This window comes from Photinus pyralis, unplaced genomic scaffold, assembly GCF_008802855.1.
Source record: "Photinus pyralis isolate 1611_PpyrPB1 unplaced genomic scaffold, Ppyr1.3 Ppyr1.4_LG6, whole genome shotgun sequence".
Taxonomy (NCBI): domain Eukaryota; kingdom Metazoa; phylum Arthropoda; class Insecta; order Coleoptera; family Lampyridae; genus Photinus; species Photinus pyralis.
The window spans coordinates 33,872,145-33,898,623 of record NW_022170663.1 but is presented as its reverse complement, the minus strand read 5'-3'; the positions used below and the strand labels follow the sequence as shown (position 1 = coordinate 33,898,623).

The 26,479-nt window shown below is 35.1% G+C and overlaps 1 protein-coding gene across 10 annotated transcripts in view; it reads right to left on the bottom strand.

Moving 5' to 3' along the window:
• The window catches only part of LOC116173891 (protein phosphatase 1 regulatory subunit 12A-like), a 55,554-nt gene that overhangs the window by 3,450 nt on the left and 25,625 nt on the right, over positions 1-26,479 (bottom strand). For 2 of the 10 annotated variants that reach the window (XM_031491618.1, XM_031491621.1), the window contains 11 exons: positions 25,419-25,506; positions 24,800-24,931; positions 19,441-19,566; positions 19,263-19,379; positions 18,890-19,082; positions 18,531-18,671; positions 12,588-12,932; positions 12,458-12,532; positions 3,381-3,575; positions 3,081-3,167; positions 2,502-2,600 (listed from right to left, as the gene is read on the bottom strand). In XM_031491618.1, coding sequence (XP_031347478.1) covers positions 2,502-2,600; positions 3,081-3,167; positions 3,381-3,575; positions 12,458-12,532; positions 12,588-12,932; positions 18,531-18,671; positions 18,890-19,082; positions 19,263-19,379; positions 19,441-19,566; positions 24,800-24,931; positions 25,419-25,506 — 1,598 coding nt within the window. The remainder of the gene's footprint in view (positions 1-2,501; positions 2,601-3,080; positions 3,168-3,380; positions 3,576-12,457; positions 12,533-12,587; positions 12,933-18,530; positions 18,672-18,889; positions 19,083-19,262; positions 19,380-19,440; positions 19,567-24,799; positions 24,932-25,418; positions 25,507-26,479) is intronic. The other 8 variants (XM_031491619.1, XM_031491624.1, XM_031491620.1 and 5 more) reach the window with 8 other exon arrangements.

The window sequence follows — 26,479 nt, the reverse complement described above, 5'->3', positions numbered from 1 at the left end:
TTTATTCAAGTTCAGCAATGAAATGAAATGTTTCTACAGTCAGCCATTTTTATTGATTGGTATCGGCTGCCGTGATCGTGAATATACTACAAAAACAAAATCTCCATGAATCCATGGCCTACTATTTAAAAACTGTAAAAAACAGGATTTTTATCTATGGTTCATAGCTAAAATTAAAAAAAATAAAGGTTGTGATACATCATTGTAATCAGGAAAAAAAGCAAAACATGGACGTTACGATATACAGGGTGTTGCATTTAATAAATACCAACTTTGGGTCAAATCTCAGAAACGGTGCTCAACAATTTTTTTACTACGCCACTGGATTCTACGTAAAAATATCTAGAATGAACAGTTTTTACCTTTTTTCTATCTTACAAGGGTAGTAAGATACGATAACATCCCAAAAAGTCAAACTTTTCGTTTTCATCATGTATTCTCAGAAACAAACTAGATTGATTCTGTTTGTGGTATTAAAAGTTTCACAAAAAAGTGGCACAGGGTCTTAGTGTGGTGTCACACTATGCGTTTTTACCGCTCCCGCTAAAACGGATGCGGTTTGACAGGATGAGATCTACTTGTCACACTATTCCGGTCTAACGGGATGCGTTTTCGCTATATTTCGGCAGTCTAAGTAGTGTCATGTCTCAATTATTGTTAAAGGTTTGTGCGCTTGAAGCGGAGGGGTTATTGCGATTTGCGGAAGCAGATATATCATCAATATTGGATTGATCCATTTAATTCAGGACGAGAATCTAATAATAGGTTTGTGAAGTTTTATGAAAAAAATCGAATGAACAAAAAAAATTTTTTTGTAGATTATCGAATGTCCAAAAATTCAATTTCTGCCCATGATTTCTCCCTACAGTTTCTATCTACATACTCTTTAGATTGTTTTTCCCACAGTGCAGTTTTTGCATGCACGCACTCGATGAATAAACCGACATCAAACATTGTAAACCTAACAAAACACCCGGTTGCAACGCTCAGTGTGACAACTGATGACAACCAACGTGCAACAACACGTGGTTTCATGTCATCCTGCGCAGCGGCAGCAGGATGCGGTTGCATCCGGTTGGTGCGGCGAAAACGCATATATGTGACTGGTACCATTTAATAACGTGTGATATTATCATCCCGTCAAACAGGAGCGTTTTAGCGGGAGCGGTAAAAACGCATAGTGTGACACCACACTTAAGTCTCTATCTTTAAAAACAGTTGAGATACACTGCAGCCTCAACCAAAATAGAATACACTGTACATCGATTTTTTGCACGAACAATAAAGACAGACTACTACTGCAAAATTTTAAGTGAGGTTAGGTTGGCATATCGACCTGTAAAAGATGTGATTTTACTCTAAGACAACGCTCGTCCACATACTGCAGCCCTGACCCATCAAAAATTGAAGCAACTTGGTTTTAAAACAGCATCCTGCCTATAGTCCAGACCTTTCATCCGGCGACTTTCATGTTTTTTGGTCCGCTCAAAGAGGCTCTGAGGTAAAGATTCAACAATGACCTTGAGGTTGAAGCATATGTGCGCAATTGGGCGTTGATCAAGTACTATGTTTGATTAGACCTGCATAATGAAAAAGTGTCTCGTATGCACGCGACGTGTCACACCATTCGGGCAGCATTGACACACTTTCTAACTCATTCTATTTCTTTCTCTCTTTAATATATTGCATGGTCAACAAAAAAGAGCAATACTTATAAACACAGCGCGCTATATACAGTCTTTTATTCACGCTTTACGTTTCAAAAGGGGCTGATGATAATGCAGGTATAACAAAAAATAAAGTTTGAGCTCACATGTGATCCTTGATGGAACCATAAAAATGTACTGTTAAATTTCAATAAAAATTATTGTAGGTATGACTACACACACTAAAAACACTAAACTAAGCACTTCAAAAACAATTGTGGTAGAACAGTTCTTGGACAGTGTCAAAAAACCGCCAGTTAATGAGATACAGTGTTGCCACCCTGTTGTGTATCTATTTAGTGTTAAAGTTTGGTTACACGTGCTTCAAATAAAAAGAATCATCACATAGCACAATTAAGGTGGGTTTATGCAACTTTATTTAATTGAATTTAACTAAATTGAAGGGATAAACAACTTTTGAAGGAAATTGAGGTTAAGTAGTTACCAATGATACCAACCTACGACACCTGCATAAGTAGCATAAACCCACTGTAAGAAAAGTACATGCAAGATGTACAAATTGGGTTTAATTTTCGGCTAATGAATTGACTTGAACACAGTTGCCCATTGTTCTCAGAATAAATATTTAGTTCTTTTTGCTCAATTTCCCAAATGAAGTAGTAGCCAGAGAAAATAGTTCTTGTTTTAATGTGTAACATGTAACGATTATGTTAAATCATGAAAGCACAATGTATTAAATACAGAATACAGAACGTGAAGACGCACTATAAAACAAAAAGGCTTGCTTGCATATATGCGGTGACTACAATATTGTCGGCAGCATCATATGGTTACCTATTTATTTGCAGAGTTGGTAAGTTTGCTGACAACACGTGTGAGAGCCCTGTTTTCGGCCCGTAGCCGTTCGTTCTCAGCTTTCAGTTTTTGCAATTGCTAAAACAACAATTTCCCCATTCGATTATGCGAAGAATCGAGTTCACACAAACAAAAAAAAAACAAAGTAAGTAACAGTGTTTACGTATTAATGTTTTTAAGGTGTTTAATGTTGTAATGTACAATGTCGATTGTAATTTAAAAGGATTTTTGTTTAATAGAGCTGCGATAGCTGGTGAAAAATCGTCTTCAAAAAATCTCGAAGGAAAAAATCATCAAAAATTCGTATGAGTGTTTTTAAATCGGTTAGGTGTGTTAGTAGATGTTAAATCGAGTAGTCGATTATGCTTAAAGCATTCAGCACTCTACCTACAAGTGCGGTAAAAAAAAATGAATGTACGCTGACATCTGCAAGCTGGCTGAAATGCTGAAAGAATATTTAAATGTCACACAACTACAGCAAACAGCGGCTACAAAAAAATTAAAACAAAAAACCACTTGCACTTGTAACAGTTCCTACCAAAGCGTGTGCAACATTACCTTTAATTCCTCCTCCATTTCGCTAAGTTTCCTTTCCATAGCTCTTTTCTCTCTCTTCTCTAATTCCGATAGCGAATTTTTACTTGTCTGTCAAAAAATAACAAAATTAATCGTGTAACTTTCGAAGATCGAAAAAAGACTGTTCCCCATCGGTGAACAAATTTAAACGGTATTAATTTAAACAGACGCTCACTGATGGAGGTATTCTACTATAGCATACTTATGACTCAATCACCTCGTTAGGAACCAGAGGTGGATCTAAGGAGTATGCAAATTGTATAGAAAAATCATCATACTGACCACTGTATTAAGTCTTTCCAGCGTCTGTTTGGTGTCCCTTAACTCCTCGTCCGATTTTTTAAGTTTATCTCTAAGTCTATCATTTTCTAAAATTGCTTGCTCATACAATTTTTTATAATCTATTTCTCCATTTTCACCGCGGATATCGGTCGTACTTCCTAATCTGGAGCTTCTGTTTGATCTATCTGTGCCACTCTGAAATAAAAAATGATTGATTACAATTTGAAAGTGGTTTCCAACTGTTAAGTCTTACGGCGTAACCTTCGGAATTGAGTGATGTTAAACTGAGAGACCTAGACCCCATTCCACTGCTAACGGAGCTTAATGAACGTTTTCTATTAAAACTGTCTGATCTAGTTGTGGGTCGCGATTGTCTGGCACTCTTGACGTGTGTGTTATCAAACAACTTTGCATAATTTGGCACAACACTCGTCGGGCTGAATGCTTTCACAGGTATTGTTAAACTGGCGTAACCGTTACGGCCTCGATAATCGTTCGAAAAGTAAGGACTTTTGTAGTTCGAGGAATACGACGGGCTGTAATTATTATTTACTGAACTATAGGGTGAAAAGTTGCTCGTCTGGCTCGTGGCGTAAGGGGAAAATTTGTTAGCGTTAAAAAAGCCCAAGCTTCGAGGGCGCCCATACCCGACATTGCCCGTACTTCCGAAACGCACAAGGGATGATGAGCGCTGTCGGGCGCTCGGCGTGTTGCGAAAGGACATCGCGAAAACAATCACTTCTTCATACTAGAGAAACTCGCGATGTCTTGTTTACAAAATTGGCACAGAACCGCACAATTAACGCCTTCAATGAGACTGAAACAGCATCTGCCGCGTTAACTGAACTAAAGGCATAAAGCAACAAACTTAAAAGCTATTTAAAACTTTTCACATATTCCATCTTTTTCTACCATTATGCGTGCATAGAAGTAGAAGTTCCAAAAATAACATTTAATGCTCCTTTAAAGCAATTTCTAGGTATTAATATTCCAACAAAAAAAGTTATTTTTAAATAAACATACGTCTTTTACGACAAGTTTTTCTTCGATAGGAATCAATCACTTTTTCGATTTTTATTTCGACCTTAACATTTTATTACGCGTAAAAGTCACAAAAAAAAGATGTAATTAATGATTATAAAATCTCGCGTTTATTGGATATCCTCCAAATGTGTCGTTACATATACTAATTTACAATCTATACTCAACATAGCAAATCTATGAATAAATATGCGATTAACTAGTAACAGTTTACATACAATGTAACACTCACTTGGAAAACCTGAACGTAAACATTTATATTTGCGAGAACGACAAGTAATTTGTGGAATTCCGACAATCTGCTTAATGTAATGTTGGTGCAAAAAAAAACAACTCTTATACTTTCTTCTTTGGTATTGTCAAAGCGGATCAAGATCATCAAGTTGCTTCCCGTAAGTGGAACAATTAATCCTAAAGGAACACTAATTCACTCCTAAAACAAGATTGAAATGCGTCCCATCGAGCCATAGCGAGTAGAGCATAAAATTTAGTTCAATCAAGACTCCATGAAACTGTTGAATAAATGATTATTGGAATCACTTTAATTTTTCAACCTCTTGACAAATGTGATTTTCAGAAAAAATTATCCCTGAACTTAATTAACTGTGACACTGTACAAGATTAGGATCGCGATTGGGCGAGTGCCGAGGTGGAAATTTCCGCGCAACTGAAGGGAAGAAAAGCGCCTTCCTATCCATCCCTAGAATTCAGTGGAACCATTAGGTAAATCGAGTGCACATTTTTTTTTTCTATTTCCTCCAATAAAGGCAATATTATTATTATTATTATGCTTTTGGGCTCACAGACAATTTTAGATGAAAATTGTCAAAAATGAAATTGTTGCTGAGGGATTTTGGAATTGTCGGAAATGGAGACAATAGAGACCATGAAGACATCACTGTTTAAATTTCATATGATAGATTTTCACCATCAATAAGTTTTCCACTCGTCTGGAAGTTTATTATTATTATTGTTTTTCAGATTTCTTTAAATGGTAAAGAAAGAAAAATCTAAGTTTGCCACTGGAACTGACGTCGGGAGAAATTTCTGTGGTCAAAAATCAACGAAAAAGTTTGATGGTTTTTCTATCATAACTCGCTAACGGCAATACTTAGGTAAAATCATGTTTTATTCAGAATTGTAGAGCATCTTCAATTTGATATTTTATTTGTTTCTTGTTTTTATCAATTTTTGAAAATAACAGGATTTTATACGTTGTTAACGCAGACAATTTTGGAAGCGGTTGCAAATCTGACGAAGGGAGGGCAAAAATTTTGGAGAGAATAAGAAACATGAATTATTCGGTTCCAGAGGAAACCTGCTTCACATGTTTTGTCAAAGGAAATTGTATCTGCTAATATATAAATAGACTAATTGAAAACATATCACTCACCTTTCTCCGTTAACCATTATATTTTATAGGTTTTAGGTTAAAAGTATAGATATGTAGAGATAAGGGCAGACAGAATGGTTAACTGATCAGCGTATATAGATGAGAGCTATTAAGGTAAAAAAATTCCTTTCGGCTTGGCCGATCAGGTATAGGTAGATTTCTTTCCCCCATTTTGTTCCAATATGGTGGAATTGGTTGATTCACCAACTTGATCGAGATATTTATGGGTTACAGCGACCCTTAAAATTTGGTCGGAATCGGTTCACAATTACAAAAGTTCGACTGTTTCTTGAAAGTGATATATACACTGTGTCCAAGATAAGGTTGTATTACCATGGGGATCTCAGAAACCATGGAAGATACGACGATGGTCAAATTAGAGAAAAGGTGCGCAATTAAACAGTTATTATCATGCTTTAAAGAAAATCAGAAAATTCCGATTACTTCCGGAGATATGCTAGGAAAACCGAAATTTATCAATTTCGTTTTTTTTTCTGACTTATTTGAACAGTTACAAAAAATAAAAAAAACATTTCTTTTTGCCACTTTTTGAGCTCTACAAGATATCGTTAAGGAATTTTCCATACAACGTATCGTTTCGGAGAAATCATCATCAACTTTATTTTTTTAAATGGGCAAAAAAAGTACATACTGTATTAAGTAGCAGTTTTTATCACGAATACAACGATATATGGCATACACCCAAAAAAAACAAAAGTTGGAAACTGTTGGTTTCAACAGGGTGGTGCACTCGCACACAAATCTTCTGAAGAATAGTAAATTTGTTTCATAAGTATTCTCACAAGATTAGGGTGTTTTGTGCGGATAAACTATTCTATGGAAATCAACAGTTTCCACCTTTTGTTTTTTTTGTGTGCCATACATCGTTGTATTCGTAGCAAAAAATGCTACTCAATACTACTTTTTGCGGGGCATACAAAAAAATTAAGTTGATGATTTCTTCTAAACGAAAGTTGTATTGAAAATCCTCAACGGTGTCTTGTAGAGCTCAAAAAGTGGCAATGAGAAAGTGTTTTTGATTTTTAAAATATCTGTTTAAATAACATGTGGAATAAATAAAAACCAAATTGGTAAATTTAGATTTTTTCTGGTATATCTTCTGAAGTAATCGGAATTTTCTGGATTTTTTTAAAACATGATAATAACATCTGAACTGCCTATCTTTTCTCTAATTTCACCATTGTCATAACGTTTATGTTTTCGGAGATCCTTATCTTGGACCAAGGGTGTGTATTTTACTCCCGAGGGTGCAGTTTGTTGCCCGAAATTAAGTTGAGGATAACAAGCATCTGAGCGATTAGGACGGACTTCGGTCCAGTGGTATATACGCTAATTTTTGTACTTTACTGCAATTTTAATCTTCTGTTTTTAACAGTGGGTTTTTACAAATTAATAATCAATATTTTTTTCAGACCTTGCAATTGTTTTCGTTGTCTTTGTGTTTGCACTTGCGGAATTCTTATTATTATTCACAGGTGACATCAAATCAAACGAACAAGAACCAAATCCGCAAGTAAAAAAGATGGGAAATCTTACACATTTGAATTATAACAGCTGAGTGAATTCACAGTTGGCCTATAAAAATAGTGATTGAGTAACGCCGATTTTCGTTTTTAATTTCACAATTTTCCCCATCGCCACGAGGGTTAAATACAGATTATTTTGAGTGGAATACCTATTTCACCAAGTGAGCACTTATAACTGCAAGTTATTGAAAACTTTTGGATAAGAGCAGGTAATCGTTATCAAAATGTGATAAACAGTTAAGTTTGTGGTTTATTATCTAAACTTGTGTTTTGATTGCGTCTGTTGGGTAAATAAAAATGAGTGTACCTCAAAAGTGGCCAATAGCAAATACCACCATGCACCTGCCAGGGTATGAAACAAGCACAGAAAAAAAAATGTTGGGTAATTGTATTAATTCATATACAGGGTGTTCCTAAATATGATGATAAAGGGTTAATTCTTTGGATTATTTTAAACTAAAAGTTTGTATAAACATAGGTTTGCAAACGCTTCGTTATACACGGTGTTAACATTTCAAGAGTTTAAATCATTGGGCGTGTTCCATTTTCTACCACTGAACTTTTTTTCGGTGCGCCTCTGGTAGATTGTAAAATGAGAATTTGATTCTGTGATTTGTTTGGCAACTTTTCGGTGTCCTGCAGACTGTGACTTTATTTGGATCATCCCTTCTTTTTATTACTTTTGACAGTCCACCCGGCCTGTGTGGCGCAGTGGTGTGGAAGCTCGACTGTGTCACTAAGGATCCCTGGTTCGGGCATGAATATTAGTAGATAAATGTATAGTGGGATGGGGTGGTAGAGCAGCCCTTGGTTGAAACCCCGCCCGCTTAAAAATTAAGCCCAAAATAATAAAAAATTGCGTTTTGTGTTTACATTAGAGGTTAAAATTGTAAAATGTACAGTGAAATTATAACACCCTGTAGATATTAACAAAGCGTTCTCGAACCTATGTTTATATGGACTTTTGGTCATAAAATAAGCCAAGGAATTACCCCCTTCCGTATTTACATCATATGATTTATGAACAACTTGTATAAAAAAAATCACATTTTCTTGTACAGGGTGGTTCAAATTCGGGCTCACCACTGGGAGCTCCGTAAAGGCGAAAGATACAGTGTAGGTGGCAAAGTTGCCCATTTTTGTAACTAAAAAAACGCATTTGAAATTATCTAGTTACCCGTGGATGTTTTGTTCATGAATGAATTTGATTCTGAAATGTAAAGTTATGTAAAAGTATAGCATGTGACGCGTAATTATTTTTCTTTTTCTGTCCTCTATCTCATTCCGTAAAGATCGAATATGGCGTCCATAAGAAATAAGAAAGTAGCATGTTCTAGAAATTCTGATGACAGATTCAGATTCCCTGAACAAAAATGGCCATAGAACCGGGAACCGTCCATTTCCGACCGTTTAAGCTAGGGAAAATGGAAACGAAATTTAACATTTTCAGTTTTTCCGTGATATTTTTAAAAAATGTCAAATGCATGTTTTTAGTCAAAAAAAGGGGAAATCTTGCCCCCATTTAACCACTACTGTATCTCTCACCGTTACGTAGATCCAAATGGAGAACTACGAATTTGAACCACCCTGTACATTGAGCTGTTTTTCTTAAGCTGTAATTAAATAATTTCCATTATTTTTAACTGTAATGTTGTTAACTTGCAGGACCATAATGAAGTCATTGTGAGAGTTCAGGACCGTGGCTTGTGTGTTTGGCGCCTGTGGTGTATTCTACAGGAGGAACCAGGTAACTATGTCATTAATTGTGGTGGTGTGAAAGGGGGCAAAATAAGCATTTTTTTCCAAATAAGACAAAGATCCAAAATGTATCATCCGAGAGCAAAATTCAATAAAATAAAATTGTTCCCACAGTAATGATAACAGATCAAAGTTTTACCTAGGTTTTTGGGTATGCCTCACTAATCGGGAGTATGGGAAAAATTTATTTTGACAAAATTTCATATCTGGGGGGTTTTTCTACTTCCAAAAAAACTGCAAAATTTTTGAATTGGGTTCACGGGAATGTCCAATAACTGCAAGGAAGACCAGAGGAGAAACTGGAGATTTTCGTTAGATAAAGCGGACATGCATCATTTTTTTAGCGCATTTTCCAACTCATTTGGCGCTATTATAGCCGCTTCATCCGTCCGAGGCCTTAACTACTCCTACAGTTTTCAAAATATTTAGTGCGCTCTTTTTGCATTTGGTAGCTTATAGCTCTAGCACCTCAACCAAGAAAAATTGATGATTAATGTGCGCATGCGCCAACTGCGCAATGTCATCTTTCTTATTTATGGAGATCTTTTTTGATATGTTAACCACACATGCTTCTAGTAAAGACCAGCATATCGCATATTGTAAAATTCAGATGTGCTCACGCGAAGACTGCACAATGTCAACTTTTTTATTTATGGATATTTTTTGAAATTTTAACCACAGATGCTTCTAGTAAAAGCGAGCATATCATGTATTCTAAAAATCACCCCTTTAACACCACCCAAATTAACGAGACGGTTATCTGATGCATAAAGTCTATTTATCTTCGATATTTAGTCAATAGACTAATTCTATGAGCCCTAACACATAAATGTTCGGACATCTAGCATTTTTAAAATAAAACCGAAAAAAAATAAAACCAGTCCAATGTCAATAAATCCGCAGATATCTTATATAGAAATATGTATTATAAGTTTATTGTTTATGTTTAATACCAAAAAACAATTTTTTTAATGCTCTCACAACATGAAAATGGGAAAACCAGCGAAATTAACTGACACATAAATGTTCGGACACCACATATATTTGATAGTTTGATCTACGTAACAGGATAAAAACAAAAAAAATTATAATTTTTATAACTTGTCAGCACACTTTGACATTTTGTTAAAGGAAAAATGGCACATGGCAAAGCAACACGGAAAGAAATTCGACAATTAATAGTAAAATGGGTTCATAAGGGAAAATCCTTTAGGACAATAGGTCAGGAATTCAATTTGTCCATGTCCACGGTGGCAGATATTGTAACAAAGTATGGGAAAACAGCATCAATCGAAGTTGCAGGAAACAACACAGGAAGACGGCCAACAGTTACCCCTAGAATGCAGAAAGCGCTGATAACCATTTGCAAATCTGGACGAAGAGACACAGTACGGAATGTAGGCGGTTATCGAGAAAGAGTTATCACAACGGAAAACAAAGCGTTTCACAAAGATTGCTTAAAGCGTTCTGTAAAATTCCCCAGTGTGTAACGGTGTGGGGCAGTATGTCTGCAAATGGGCTGGGACAATTGCACTTACAAATGGTAATGTTTATGCTCAGAAATATCAAGCAATTTTAGAACAAAGTTGATTGCCTTCACTTGCGACACTATCACCTGATGCAGACTTTGTTTTTCAACAAGACGGAGCATCATGTCACAGGAAAAAACGACTAAGAAATGGTTACAAGACCACAATAATAGTGTTTTAGAGGTGCCCTCAAGCAGTCCAGATCTCAATGTCATTGAGACAGTGTGACAAAATGAAGCAACGTTTGCGTATTCATTCGCAACGAAATATTGCTTCTTTGAGTGAAAAGTTACAAGAGATTTGGGATACCTTTGGCATCGATCAATGTAAAGCTCTTGTGACGACCATGCCTACACGAATCCAAGCTGTTATTAAAGCCAAAGAGGATCCAACTCATTGTTAAGGGGTGGTGTCCGAACATTTTTGTGTCACTTTAAATTCTATTTTTATGGTGTTTTGTGTTATTTGACAGTTGAAATTAATTAATATTGCAACAAAATATAAAATTACAGCTACTAAATATGTTTAATTTATAACTATAGTCAGAAAAAAAAAATGAACATACAATGATTTTTAAATTACAACATTTGTAAAATTTTGAGTGTCCGAACATTTATGTGTTAGGGCTCGTATGTATCAATGAAGGCACGTTACTCATGAAACGACAATTGTAAACGTCAACTGACAGGCACCGAGTGTCGTCACTTGACACACTGTTAATTGCCAATCAGTAAGTGTCCATTGAGAGAGTAAATAAATTGACAGTACAGTATTTTCCATCATTGGAACTTTATTGTTTTCCGAATGTTGCAATTAAACAACAAAAGCTATACCTGCTGTACATGTATACAATGATATAAGATTCCACTGTGGTGCAAACTGAAAATTTCTGGTTCTACAATAGCCTAATCACCAAACCAAGCGTTTTTTATACTTTTTCTAAAACACATTGGTTTTTTGCAGCTCAATCTGTGTTAATTTTGCCCTATTTCAAGCCATATAAAACATGTAAACCAATTGTTTACAGTTCAGACGATTTAGATGGACCTATATTTAAATTGGAAAAAAATACAAATCAGTTTCTGTTCGACTCATTTTCAAATAAACACAGCAAACCAGTTGATCGATTTGTGTTTCTTTTGCATTAAAATTAACGTTTAATTTTACACACCATTAAGCATGTATGCCGATCAAGTTGTGCCAATTACACAAAGCGTCCACCTGTGCACAGAATGTTTTAGTCAAATCTTAAGCTTGTTGAACGTAAACAAACGCAACATAACATTACAGATCGGTCTCGAAATATTTATTATTAAAGATGTATTCATAGTCGATTAGTTAAACACTTGTATAGTGAATTGGCAAGTGTTTAAAAAAAGGCCAGATATTGTTTAGAGAGTTTACTACCATGTTTATTTTGAAATTTCGTAAGATACACAGTGTTATTTTGAGACGTACGAGCCGTGCGATAATCACACCTAATGGGGAATTTTGTGCCGGACTTCCAAGAATAATACACAAAACGCGATATTTGCCAAGTTTAAGTCAAGGTTACCTGTGCAATTAAAAAGCAGTAAAACTGATCGCTGTCAATAACTATTTTGGTAATTTGAAAGTGACTGAGTTTTATTCCGCATGCATAATGCGATGATAGCACCTCTAAAATTAGATGCACTACAGGTTATTCTTGGCTGCAGTCTATGAAATACGATTTGTCTAACGTAAGGAATTATATTTACAGTCGGCGTGGGTTAAATGAACTTAACTTATTAATATCGAATCTTTCTACAGGGTGGTCCAATTACTCACCTCGTCATGATTTTGTTTCGCCGAGTCGTCAAAATCGCCCCCTCCTGTACCCTGATCCTTTTCTGAATCTAGGTCCTAAACACACGCACCAAATCAAAATTGTATTCTTAAGTTAATCGCAATCACTCACGTCAAGATTGTCAAATGCCACGACTCCCGTCGATCTCCTTTTCGGCCTTCTCCTCCTTTGTATGGCGGCCTGCGTCGCCAAAGTGGCCTGTGCGTTACGAGCGTCATTTTCCTTGTCTTGTTCTGCAAGGGTAAACTTTAGAATTACTTCCCGAAAAAGGGGAAATATCGAACCTTTATTGTCCTGTGATTTTGGCCTACGTAACGGTATCGTTATGGTCGCTTCGGCGCATTCCACCGGATTCGAAACGGGTCTAAGAGGCGGGTTTGTTACGGGCGAGGGCCTTCTCAAAAACGAAGGTGTCGACGGTAATTCTTCTTCTTTAGTCGCGTCTTCTAATTTAAACTAAACAAAAAACAAGTATTTTGTTACAATGTGTACGCGCGATTTTTTGGAGGCGTAGGTAAATAATCTCTTGGCATACTTTAACTGTTTATTGAATGTTAGAAAAGATATTCAAAATTACACTAGTAAAGCTACAGGTGGGAAAGCCAAAGTTTAATAGCAAAAACAGCTAATAATAGTTTATATAATAAATAAATAGTTAGTGTAAAGCGACAACAGTATTTCATACTTACATCAATTTCTAAACAGTATTATAACAACTTATTAAAAGAGTTAACAAATATATAAGATGAAAGAGGGGGTGGTATAGGCAATATAAGCAAAAAATCAGAACAAATGGTGCAACCTGTAAAAATAAAAGAAATACAATTCAGGCACAGCTAACAGTGATGTTACTAAAATACTTAAATAGAGGGAATCAAGTTCACCGTGATTTATTAGTCATTAGCTTAAGAAACGACAAGAAATGAGGAGACTATTTTGTATTACGTGAGACATTGAGAAAAAATAGACATTCCAAACAATTCAAAATGTAGGCAGTTTGTTTTAGATTGTCTAATTTAAAAAAACTGAATAATTACATACTTTTGCAATTCAGTTAAGTGTACCCAGAATGGAATGAAATTGATTATGGATGGTGTTTAGAAAAGAACTAAAAATCTAAATTTTTGGCATGCTATTTTCGTCAGTTTTTCTTAACTCGCTTTCAATGCGATATAAGGATATTATTATCTACTTAAAAAACCTAAAATTACTGCATACAGGGTGTTCTTAAACATCCATTATTGAATTGACGACAAAAATAATTGGGTATCAGAGTGATTGAGACAAATGTAAATTTTTCAAACAAAACACAATGCGTATTTTCGATTTACATATTTATTTCAATAAAACTTGTTGCACATTTGCTCTAACTGTGATTATGAAATTTATTTTATCCATACGTATTTTAAATTGAATAATAATTAATTAACCATTGTCTTCTACAAGACATTGCTAGCGGCTTGTTAAGAAAAATTGGAGAAAATCCGCAAATTGAAACCAAAGAATTATTGAGTGTGCCACCTTTTGCGGTAGTTATATTCTATTGAGATAAAGGAATAGTGTGTGCCTCAGATTTGATATGTCCATATTGCTATCTCAGATATTACCAAAACTAGCGACAGACAGAACTTTGACGAATGTCTGCTATCTATATATTTATAAAATTTGACATATACTAATGTCAATAAGAGGAATATTAATCTAAAATATGTTCAAGTGGAGTCATCTCTGTGTATTCCAGAAGTTGATGCACATTTGTTTATTTTAAACACCCTATGAATTATTAAGCGGCAGAGCAAAGCGATGTAAGCTTTATAGGTGAGTTGATGGTGTTCGTTCAAGAACACGATAACTGCCAAACGCTTGGACCGATTCGGCTCAAACTTTGCACAGTTGACCTATATGCCACATGCCTATTGAAAATGGGTCATTGGATTTGACCCGTATGTAGGGTCAAACCGAGGTGCTCTGCCGCTAAAGGGGTTTATTAATTTTTACACTATGTAAAATTCAACATACATTTCACGTGCAGGGTTGTTATTAAAGAAGCTCTCGCACTCAAACCGTTTGAGATATACACATGAAAGTTAAAAGGCTTCCATTGGAAGTTATTTCACATATTTAGAGATTGAAAAGAATTTTTTTATACAGGGTGTTTGAGTGTGACCGCCATCTTGAATTTGTTTAAATAGCAACATAGAGGATGTGACACGTCATTAGAAATATTATATTTTTCTCTTTCTTACTACCTTAATCATGTATGGTGTTAAATTAGAAAATAAACCAGAAAAATTTGAAAAACCGTTGCCATATTTCACAAAATTAAGATTTACAATACAATAGTTGTAAGGAAACAAACCATACTTTTTACACACATGCTTACTGTTCCTTTCTTTATTTTACACATTCTGTTATTTTAAAGGTATCTAAATTTAAAGTGCAATACATTAGCCAAATGAACGTACAGCAGTTTTTCAAATTTTTCTGCATTATTGAAAACTATACATGATGAAAATAATAAGCTTATTAATGCCCTATCATATGACCCATGTTGCCATTTAAAAAAATTCAAGATGGCGGTCGCACTGAAACACCTTGTATAAAAAATTCTTTTTAACCTTAAAACATGTGAAATACTTTCAAATGGAAGCGTTTTAATTTTCATGTCTATATAAACGGTTTGAGCGTGAGTGCTTCCGTTTCATGTTTAATAACGATCCTGTATAATGTCCTATACCTAAATTATTCTATTTTTGACATTTTAATGTTTATAATTTTTATTGTATATGAGAGCTGCAATTGGGGATGGCTTCCTTTAAGAAGAGGTCCCTGTTTAGTGGACTGTATTGGTATTTTGATAATAAATAAATGCAGGGGGATCATAAACTAAAATTTTATTAAGTACAAAAATTAAAGGGCATTTTGTATAAAGTAGTCTATTCCAAAAATGTTGAGGTTTCTAAATATTGCCTATGCAATATTTCTTCTATAGTAAAAATGATATTAATAAAAAGTGACAGTCCGTAAGTGCTTAATCTTTGTTTGTCGTCTTGGCCAGCTAACAAAATTCTTAAAACCAATGAATGTTTCCAAGAAGATTCCTATGGAATTTTTTAAAAAGACTTCAGTAATTCCTACTTTATAACACTCCTAAGAAAATCTTACGATTTTCATGACATTTTTGAAATTTACTTCTATGGAAATTCCAAAAATTTAAAAAATATTCCTAAGAGATTTTAAAAAAATGTCTTAGGAAAATAGAGAGTTCCGCAGAGCGCCATGATTTTGGCACCCATGTGCATGGTCAGAAAGTCACTTTCTCCCTCATTATATTCTCTCGATAAAAGATTTGATTTAAACCAACAGATTTCTCGATGATGAGAAAGGACCTCCTTGTTCATCATATTCTCCTGGTAGCCAAAGAAATTTGACAAATGACTTCACTGATACTTCTTGTATCTCTTCGTACAGTATATTTTCCTGATTTTGAAAAATTTTAAGCTAAAATAAGCCGTTGAAGTTTTTTCCTTGCTTATGGAAAGACTCCCTCACCCATCATGTTCTCCTGGCGTGGAACGAAATATTACAACATTTCAAAACCATTTTGTTTTCATGACCACGTTTGACCACGAAATGGCATTAAAGTTAAGTCAACAATTTTCCAAGAACAATTCTTTGGCGGTACATCACGCTTTCGTAATACAGATCGGATGAGATTTTTGAAGTAACTTTTTTGAAAATAAGATTGTGTCTTTTGCAGATGGCAATATAACAATAATGTATAAACAAAGCTAATGCTTCAAATCTGAGCATTCTATGATGATTCCTTTGAGAGTTATACTTAAAAAACCTTTGCAGCCGACCGATCAACCGCCCGCCCAAACAGCCAAAGTGAATATACAGTGCTATTTATTTAAAAGTAGATATATAATTACGTGTAATCTTTTTCCCTATGTCTACTTTTAATTTTAAATGACAAAATCGCTTCTGAAGGGCGCCTAATTTTATGCAACTAACATAACTTCTTAAAACAAATAAAGATCTGCTTAGTTTTGTTAGGTTCTGCTGTATTACCAAAGGTGAATATACAGTTACGTGTACTGGGTTTCTGAGTATATTTTGACCCCCCACTTATTTTCATTGATTTTGGTAATACAATCAGGTTTCAAATAAAAGTTTTAAGTATTTCATCTGTACCAACTAAAAATGTAGTAACTGATTGAATTCAATACACAGGGAGTGCCCAACAAAATACATTTTCAATATCTTTAATGGCACACTCTGTATATTTTTATAGTTCTGAGTAGCTCTGTATTTTCTGATTACAAATATATATACATTGTATAACATTAGTTTTATTTTTTAATGACTATTAATTCATATGCGTTTCAAAACAACTGTATACAAGGTCGCTGACAAGTCTGGAGACTGTCGATTATCGGGGAAAATGTACAAGATATTGAAAACATTGATACAAAACTTTAGGGGTTTTTAATGACTACTAAGCAGTAATTATTTTAATTATACAGGGTTGGTCATAAAGGAATGGGATACCAAAATTGGAACACTCTGTATATAGTTCAATATTTTATATCAATTCTTTTAATTTTAAGCAAAATACACAGCGTACCCTGACAGCACACGGCATGTTGTATCGCCCATATGCATATTTTATGTTGTCGTATAGCAAATTGATTACTCTTTTCAAATATCTTAAAAAAAACATAGGCATTGCATTTGAGAGACCAAAGTTGCATCGATTTCCGGTGTGACGCTGGAAGTTTCAATATGTGATCGGATAGATGATAATGTCACATATAAAATTATATTTGACAAATTTTTCGTATCTAAGAATATAAAATTATCTCAAACGCACTGTATAGCAGACCATTTGGATTTTAATAGCAACTGAAATAGCGATATGGATGTGTTAAAACTAATCGTGGAGTCAACCTAGATCATGACTTTTGCACACACTAAAAAAAGAGAAAATAAGGCCGGGGGGGGGGGGCAACCGTTATTTGTTGCGAACTCATGATTTAGTCAACTGACCAGCCAGTATGTAAAGTTGAGGAACCTTGGAATCGGTCGCCATATTAGGTCCCATAAATGTTCTTGATAAATATGATGAATCAAAGGCATCCGTTTATAAATTTGGCTAAGTTGCAGTTCTTCTGACACAGACTGCAAGGTTACAGGTAATTTTTCCATCTGACACATCAAATCTTTTAAATAAAGTTTTGGCACTATGGTGGATTTGTAACTGAGAATGAATCAGTCGGCAGGTGAAAATTCTCATTAATCAGTTTGGAGGTGCGCATTTTCTAAAAATATCAGATGAGATATTACATACTCTGGCCCAAGATCCTAACTACTCCTACAATGATCTGGCTTTTTTGTTGCATTTGATAGCTTACTGCTCTAATGCCTTTCCAGAGTACTTTGGACATTTTCCGGACAGTTTATTAGTAGGGCATAACAAACCATGGAACCAATCCAGAGTCCATTTTAGTATTCAATAAGTTGTGGATGTGTCCCAGGGAGACCTATACTTTCTCTTTGAAGGTACTGCCTTGCTTTGTTTTGACTTCACTAACAGAGTTTAGTCACTACCATTAACCTTTTGGGAGTATCCTCTTCCGACAGTCCATTCGCGAGATACTCACAGTTGAAGTTTTAGTATCATCCATAGCCCCAGTTTTACTCTCTCTCATTTCTCAAACTTGCAAAGGCTGCTTTACACGACGCTATTCTTAGCGTATATTTGCTTAATCCTACCCCCAATCCCGCTAACCTTGAAGGTTCCTTAACGGTTTTTAGTAAATTACGGGCACAAACACGAGACATGGGTTTTATACACTGTCAAATTTATTGATTTAGGCTGACCCCACTACAATTTTGTACAAAGCCGAGGAACACTACTTAGAAATGAATGAAAGACATGCAACATGAAGCACACTTAATAGACAAAACAATCGACAATCAAATTAAGTGAACGGGGAAACTACATTAGTCACACGAAAAAATGTACAGAAAGCGCAAAAATCGACTTACCTTGACGCCATTATCAACCCTAAGTCTCCACGAAGGCCTGCGTTCATACACAGAAGCAGACTCTTCATTATCACGCGTAGGAACAGTAGGTGCGGCTGTGGTTATAGTGGCAGTCACACTCACACCGTTAGAGGAATCGGCCTTAGTTGAACCCGTATGTTAGCCAATGTGAAAATTAGGACAGATAAGATATACAGAAAATATATTTATTTGACCTCGATCGTGTGTAGATTAGTAAATAAGCGACAAATTCGTAATCAATGTTAAGATTAATGCATGTTTAAGGTCAGATTAAAAAGACCATTAAGTCGCCATTTTCTGTATACTTAAAAAAATTGATTTAAGGAGAAATCGGTTACCTGTTCATTGTTGTTGGTGTTATTATTGTTGTTGTTGACGCCGGTCTGGTTCTTCTTTTTAACGAGCTGTTCGGCAGATTTGATCTCCTCTAGCGTGACGCCTTGCGTGGACCGCCGAGTTTCGCGTACTCGCTTGGCGTGCGCCTTTCGCTGCGTTTCGCTCTCCTCGTCCCTTACGGGCGGCACAAACGATCTGTTTTAAAAATCGGCGTTAAATCGCTTTCTGGTCAACACAACGCTAGCAATTAATGACAGAAAAATACAATCAATTGTTAGTACAGAGAATGATCGATCAACACCCTATGAATTACAAACGTTAGACTATACTAAAAAAGCAAGAACAAACTAATTTTAGACTATCACTCGTTCATACTTGAAGAAATTTTTAATGACAGCTAATCTAGTTCCACCCGGGGTAGTGGGGGTTGACGGAGTTGCGACAGAATTTGTAGGGAGGAGCGTCGTCGCTCCCAAAGTCAACTTTAAACCGCTGTGGTGATAAGTAGATCGTGAGTATTAATCTGTTACATTAGAATTACATGTTTACAAACCTCCGGACGGGTTGATTGCCAGGTAACGGACTGGTAGGAGTTGGAGAGTTTGACGAACTTGTTGTCACAGACGAAGGTGTACTGCTAACGGTTGTGTGATCAATTGTATTTTCTTTACCGACACTTCTAGAATTCCAATCGTAAAAAATATAGGTAAAAAATACAATAACACACAACTTAACAAAACATTTACATATTCATATCGTTATTGTTTTTGTTCAGATTACATATAAGCCATTCAGGATTGTTCTCAACACGTAAGGTCAAAATATCTTATTTGTTAGTGGGTGCTAGCTCAATCAGGTATACTCGGTTTCAGTAATAATAAGCTCATGAATGGCTTATATTGATAAATATCAATTAATCAGACTGGGTCTCCGTTTTTGACAGGGCGAAGCAAATTTGAGTCACGGTGGTCTTCCAATTAACTGACTATTTTCTAGAAATTGGTTAAATACACACAATAAAAGACTGAACTATACGTGAAGTTGTGAGGCCCTAGCAAGGATGCTGATAGCAATTTTATTTTCGTAATGGGCGTTTTATTATTGTTCTGGTTCTGAATAGATGCCACTTAATTTCAACAAAATAAATAAGAATGTTCACATTGCGCAGCCTGCGCATGCGCACATTAATCTGACGTTTACAATATGTGATACGTTTGCTTACACTAAAAGCATCTTTGGGTAAAATTTCAAAGAAATACCTCCATAAATAAGAGTTGCCATTGCGCAGTCTGCGCATGCGCACAACTGATTTTTACTATATGCGATATATTTGCATTCCCCAGAAGTATTTGTGGTTAAAATTTCAACAAAATATATTAATAATTAAAGAAGTTGACATTGCGCAGCCTGCGCATGCGCAATTTAATTGACAAGATTTTCCATGGCTCAGGTGCTAGTGCTATTATACGCTACCGAATGCAAAAACGACGAACTTAATATCTTGTAAATTGTAGGAGCAGTTAAGGCCTCGGACAGACGGACGGACAGAGAAAGTGGCTGCAATAGGCGCACCCAACTTTATTGGAAAACTGGACCGTTTGGGAGCTGTTCCCTAAAGGTCCCAAAATTCCATTTCTTCCTTAAACCTTTTTTCAGGAACTTTCACGTCACTAACAGATAGATGAACGAAACTTGGAGCTTTGTCTAGATTTTTTGGGCATGCCATTTGTGATTTTGTAAAAATATTTCCAAACCCACTGTTAAAACGGGAGTGCAAAAGAATTCTAATCTGAAATTTGACATCTGGTGGTTTTTAACATGAAAAAATTAGTTTCTGTAAAACAAAAATTCCAACTACACTTCTTGATAAGGATAAAAGTGGTCGGAATTTCATCAAATTTGGCGGTCAACTGCTGAACAGTTTTTTCGTACGATTTTACTATGTGGGACTATTGGGTACGTACCTTCCAAACAAAACATTTTAAACAGTTCAGTTCAGTTGTTTTTTGTCACATTCGGTTTAGCCGGAAATTTGCTTAATAATTTGATTTTTAAATGGGACTGTATTGTTTTGTTTATTTAGACTTCTGAGTACAATGACATGCTACTTGCCATTTTTGACAGAGGGCCTATTTTTGTATAATTTTTTATTTTATTCCAAATTTCATTTTTTTACCTTAAAAAGTACCAAAATTATAGGAGAGAGCCACTTTTGAGAATCACCCGGTATAGAAGCCACAGTGTTTGCGTACAAAAGAGCTGGGATTTTCTAGGAGGGCACATAGTATAAAATATACAATTTATTATTAAATAATCAACCAATGGCACAAACCTGCAGGGAATGAAATTTTGATCTGCTGATTTTGAAAACAAAGAATGAAAACAGCAAATCAGATTTTAGCTTATGGCACTTCGCTAAAAAAAGTTAACAAATTTGCTTCACCCTGTTAAAAATGTTAACAATTTTTTATATCTGCGTGGTCGTCTGGTATGAGAAATGGCTTTAGGTGTCAAAAAGTTGGAAATCTCTACCAATATCAGGTACATAAAAGTCCTAAGAATCTTAAAATATTTTCCAAGACCTGTGTCATATATGTGAATTAGGTGCTAAAAGTTACTAAAAATTTGCTTCATTTTCAATTTGGAAACATTTGACACATTGTTTTTTAACACCCACATGTTAGTAAAGGAGCTATTGCATTGGAGTAAAAAATGACCCTCCACTTTTTTACGGTAAGTACCTAGTATACGTTTTGAAGTACCAGGAATCCCAATCAAACCAAATCTCGATGATGTCAATTCGTCTGTACTCTCATTTCTGGCTAAACGACTGAACCGATTGGAACCAAAGCTTTTGGGCAGAACGCGCATGCGTAGGTATGCGGATGGTATCTGTGCTAGCCACAGAAAATGTTTTTTTAAAGATTTAATCAAATTCGTTCAGACTGAACGAACTTAGTGATTGGTAGAAATTAACTTAGAAACACAAATTGTAACCACAGCAAAATCTATCCATTTGATTAGACTAATAAAAAAAGTGGAATACACCACCTTTTTAAATGAACCAGACACTCAATGCCATCTATAGCCCAAGCTGCCCAGGTGCAAAAAATTCACTCACAGTAAGCCTCCTACGAAACCAATCTTTACATAAAAGGCGATAAAGACTAAAATTTAAATCGATAGCCGGACAAACTGAGGTATCTCGTCACGCAGGGGCTATTACTATAAGGCATTTACTACCAAAACTGCAGGTCAATAGCAGAAAAAATTGACGTTAAAATATACAAGATGTTGCATTTAAAAAATGCCAATTTTGGGTTAAATCCACGAACTTATAAATTAAGATGGACTGCTGATCAAACAGTTGCATAGAGGTAGAAATGGCCCTAGCATGGGCGCAGCCATGATGTGCATGTTTTAGGTATTTTCTAGGGGAATTTTCCTAGTGCTCAAGTTTTGAGACTATTGCAGCCTTGGAAAACATTGGGAAAATGACATGTGTCACAGTAATTTATTTAGGAAACGTGAGGTTAATGTTTGTTTATTAGTTGATTTGAATTTCGCGCCAAGTGAGTGCACATCATGGCTGCCCCCATGTAGGTGTCATTTGTCAATTCAGCATTAGCAGTTCATCTTAATTTATAAGTTCGTGGTTAAATCTCAGAAACGGTAGTAGAACATTTTTTTTAGTACGCCACTGGGTTTCTATGTAAAAATGTCTAAAATCTCACATAGTACGATATGATAACATCCCAAAAAGTCAAACTTTTCGATTTCACCCTGTATCTAACAAACGTAACTACATTGATTCTGTTTGTGGTATTAAACATTTCATAAAAAAGAGGCGCGAAAACCGCAACTCTGTATCTTTAAAAACACCAACATAGAACACTGTACAGGGTGAGTGAAAGATTGCGCGGAGTAACTTAATGCCTTGAAGATAAGATTTTTCCATAGAGTGCTTTTGTATTATGATATGGTTGAATATTCTCCACATTTAAAAAATATTTGTTATTATGCAGAGTGCACTCACAAAATAAGGCGCCCAAATAGTACATTTTTTTGAATAGAACCCCCTGTATTTGAATGCATTTTTGAATTCTACGTGTAATTTTATGTCTTTTTTATTATATGGTTAATATCCGAAAAGCTAGTAGTTTTAAAGATACAGTCAAGTCCGTCTATAACGAACCCGTTTATAGCGAACTCCCGGCTATAACGAACTTTTTTGAGGATTTGTACTTTGGCCATCGAATTTGCGTCTTTTCTTATATTGCGAACCTTGGATATAGCGAACCTGTTTCTAAGACAAGTAAGGGTTCGTTATAGCCGGACTTGACTGTAATTCGATTATCAAGAAAAATTGGGCATTTGCAAGCGTCAGTATATTTGTCAAAATTATTACTTAAATTTTGATTCCAGGTTTTATATCTTTTATCCTGGGGTCAAATAAATACATCTACTATGAAACATAAAAAATATAGCTTACAGGGTGTTTTTTTTCTAGATCCAAAGTTACAAAACTTCATATTAAAAAATCTCACTTTTTTTAAATGGATCACCCTGTATATGTTTCTGTCATCTTTTAGCTCCTCCAAAAATCTTCAACTTTTGATAATAATCTCCTATACCTATCTCTGATGGTTTTCGAAATATCTTGGTTTTCCTGGGTTTTATATTCTAACCTTAAATAAGTTATATGTAATTTACATAATAGTGAAGTGGCATTTTTGGAGGAGTTAAAAGATGGCAGAAACATATACAGGGTGATCCATTTAAAAAAAGTGAGATTTTTTAATATGAAGTTTTGTAACTTTGGATCTAGAAAAAAAACACCCTGAAAGCTATTTTTTTAATGTTTTATAGTAGATGTATTTATTTGACTTTTACTTAACCCAGGATAAAAGATATAAAACCTGGAATCAAAATTTAAGTAATAATTTTGACAATATACTGACGTTTGCAAATGCCCAATTTTTCTTAAAAATTGAATTATCTTTAAAACTACTAGCTTTTCGGATATTAACCATATAATAAAAAAGACGTACAATTACACGTAGAACTCAAAAATGCATTCAAATACAGGGGGTTCTATTTAAAAAAATGTACCATTTTGCGCCCTACTTTGTGGGCGCACCCGGTATAATTCCAAATATTTTTAAAATGTGGAGAATATTCAACCATATCATAATACAAAAGCACTCTGAAAAATCTTATCTTCAAGGCATTAAGTTACTCCGCGCAATCGTTGACTCACCCTGTACAACCGATTGAATCTGAGAAGCAGCTGTCAAACAACATTCTTTTTTTAATACAAAAAGTAGAGGTTTTCTGCCACATGGTACAATATTTGGCTTTACTTGCTAGAAGTCCAAAGGTGGTGTCGTATTCCCAAAGGGGAAATCAACACGAATTTTCGTATGCACTCAGAGATATCCAACTTCCTTACACACTGACCACCCTGTATTATTACTGGGAATACTTGTACTAGCATTTTACAACTAACAATCATTAATAAGGGTCAAACTGAAACACGTTGCGATACTTTCAAACACAAAAACCGGGAAAGTTACATTTTCTGGTAGGAGTGAGTATTTTTTAATATCAGATTGTGTGGACCATGGAAAGTTTTAGTACTCTGTTCGACAGTCGGTATTAATTGCTAGGAATGATCAATAAAGACATGAACAAAATAGAATCATGCATCCGAGTCTTCCATTTTAAAAGCAACAGTTGCTCGATACATTCCAGAATGACCCTTGTGAAATGTAATACTGAAATTGAACGATTAATAACACCCAAAGCATGCACAGCAAGCAAAAACTGACGGTAACATAAAATACGAATTAATCGCATGCAAAAACGTAGCATTAATAAATAACTAGAAAATAAGTTAATAACGTGCATACCTGCTTTGCCGCCCGACATTGTTAGAGGGAGCAATAATGTATGGGGATTGGGAGCGTAAGGATTGGGAATTGTTCTGGGATAACGAGCTGGCCCGAATGCGTGCACGCAGCGCTTGATATTTCGTGTAGAACCTAAACATGCAAGCAAGTGTCAGCTTCAGATGCATTCAGCTATACTACTTTAGAACATACGCTATCTGACACTAACTATATCGAATTGTTAATACTGTGTAGAACGCCTAAAATACTTTCTCTAATTATTAGTAAGAATTTAATCTGCAATTGAAATAAAATTGCGCCAATAAAAATTAGTGCTACAATGCTACAAAAAGAAAATGTTACATACATTCTAAAGTAGTATTAATTATTAACCCTAAAAAATAAAAGATTATAAAGAAAGTAGAAGCAAAAAATATTTGAAAATTTGTTAAAATCGACGAAATTTCTACCGAACAATGAAACTTGTTAGAATATGGCTCCCTTGCAAGATGAAAGCAATAAGCTTAATTAATAAGTAATAAAAAGCAAAAATCAATTATTTGTTAATATGTAATCGTTAAATATTTGCGTCATTTTGCGTAGGAGTTAGTAAAGAAGATTATTGTTCGTTAATACTTACACAGGATCGTTTTGGAAACTATTTGTCCTGGTTAATAATACTTCGTTTTCGTTATTAGCAGCGTTTTCACCCGTACTGCTCCGATCTCCTGTTGGAAAAATATAGAAAATAACCATTTACAGTCTGTACTATTTAAATTAATCAACTAGTTTTGTCTATGAGAAATTGCGCCATCTTGTGGTAAGTAGTTATTTTAATAGAATTTGCTCATTTATCTTAAATCTGACTGAAACCGATGTCTATGGCTTACTCATTGATTACAGAGACTAACCTTTAGATTTATAAAATCTGAAATGAATAAGATAAATCACCAAATTCTATTAAAATACTATTATTTGGAGTATTTCCATGTCCTACATTTAATTTACATTATCAAGACTGAATAGCAGTTTTCCTATTTATCACGTTGGTCGTCAGGCAGGTTTGAAAAGTAACTATGAGAAATGCAAACCGCATCACTCGTGTCTCTTTTAGTTCTCAAAATATCCCCGAGAAGCGTCGAAACAAGCAATTTGGTACACTCTGTACACATTCTGCCAGAATTAAAGCCACTGACGAGTCTAGAAACAGAAGAGAAATCACCATGCTCCTAGAATTTAACAAATCAACACACCAACTATACCGTGACCTCCATATAAATCAAAAAGAAAACTTTCTATTGTACTCATTTTCTGTCTAAAACGTCATGTTTAACGTTTAAAATGCGGGATTGTATGTATGATTGTCTACTTTAACTTGAATAGCTACTGCTGGCATTCTGGCTTACACTTTTCCGTGTTAAATTAATGAGGAACAATGTTGAAACAAAGTCATGCCCATTGATGTTCTTTAGGTACATGCAATTTATCAGTTTACAAGTTGTTAGCTGTTGTCTCGTGTTGCCATTTTTATCGATTTCACGATTGTATCTGGGGAGCTTAATAACGTCACGTCACCGATTTATTTCTAGTATTTGTGTGTTATGCCAGATTTTTTTTCTTGCTGGATCTTTTTTTCCCTGGCTTTTTGGTTTGAATTTGCTCCGCGAAACCAAATTTAGTGCGTAATAAACCTCATTTTTC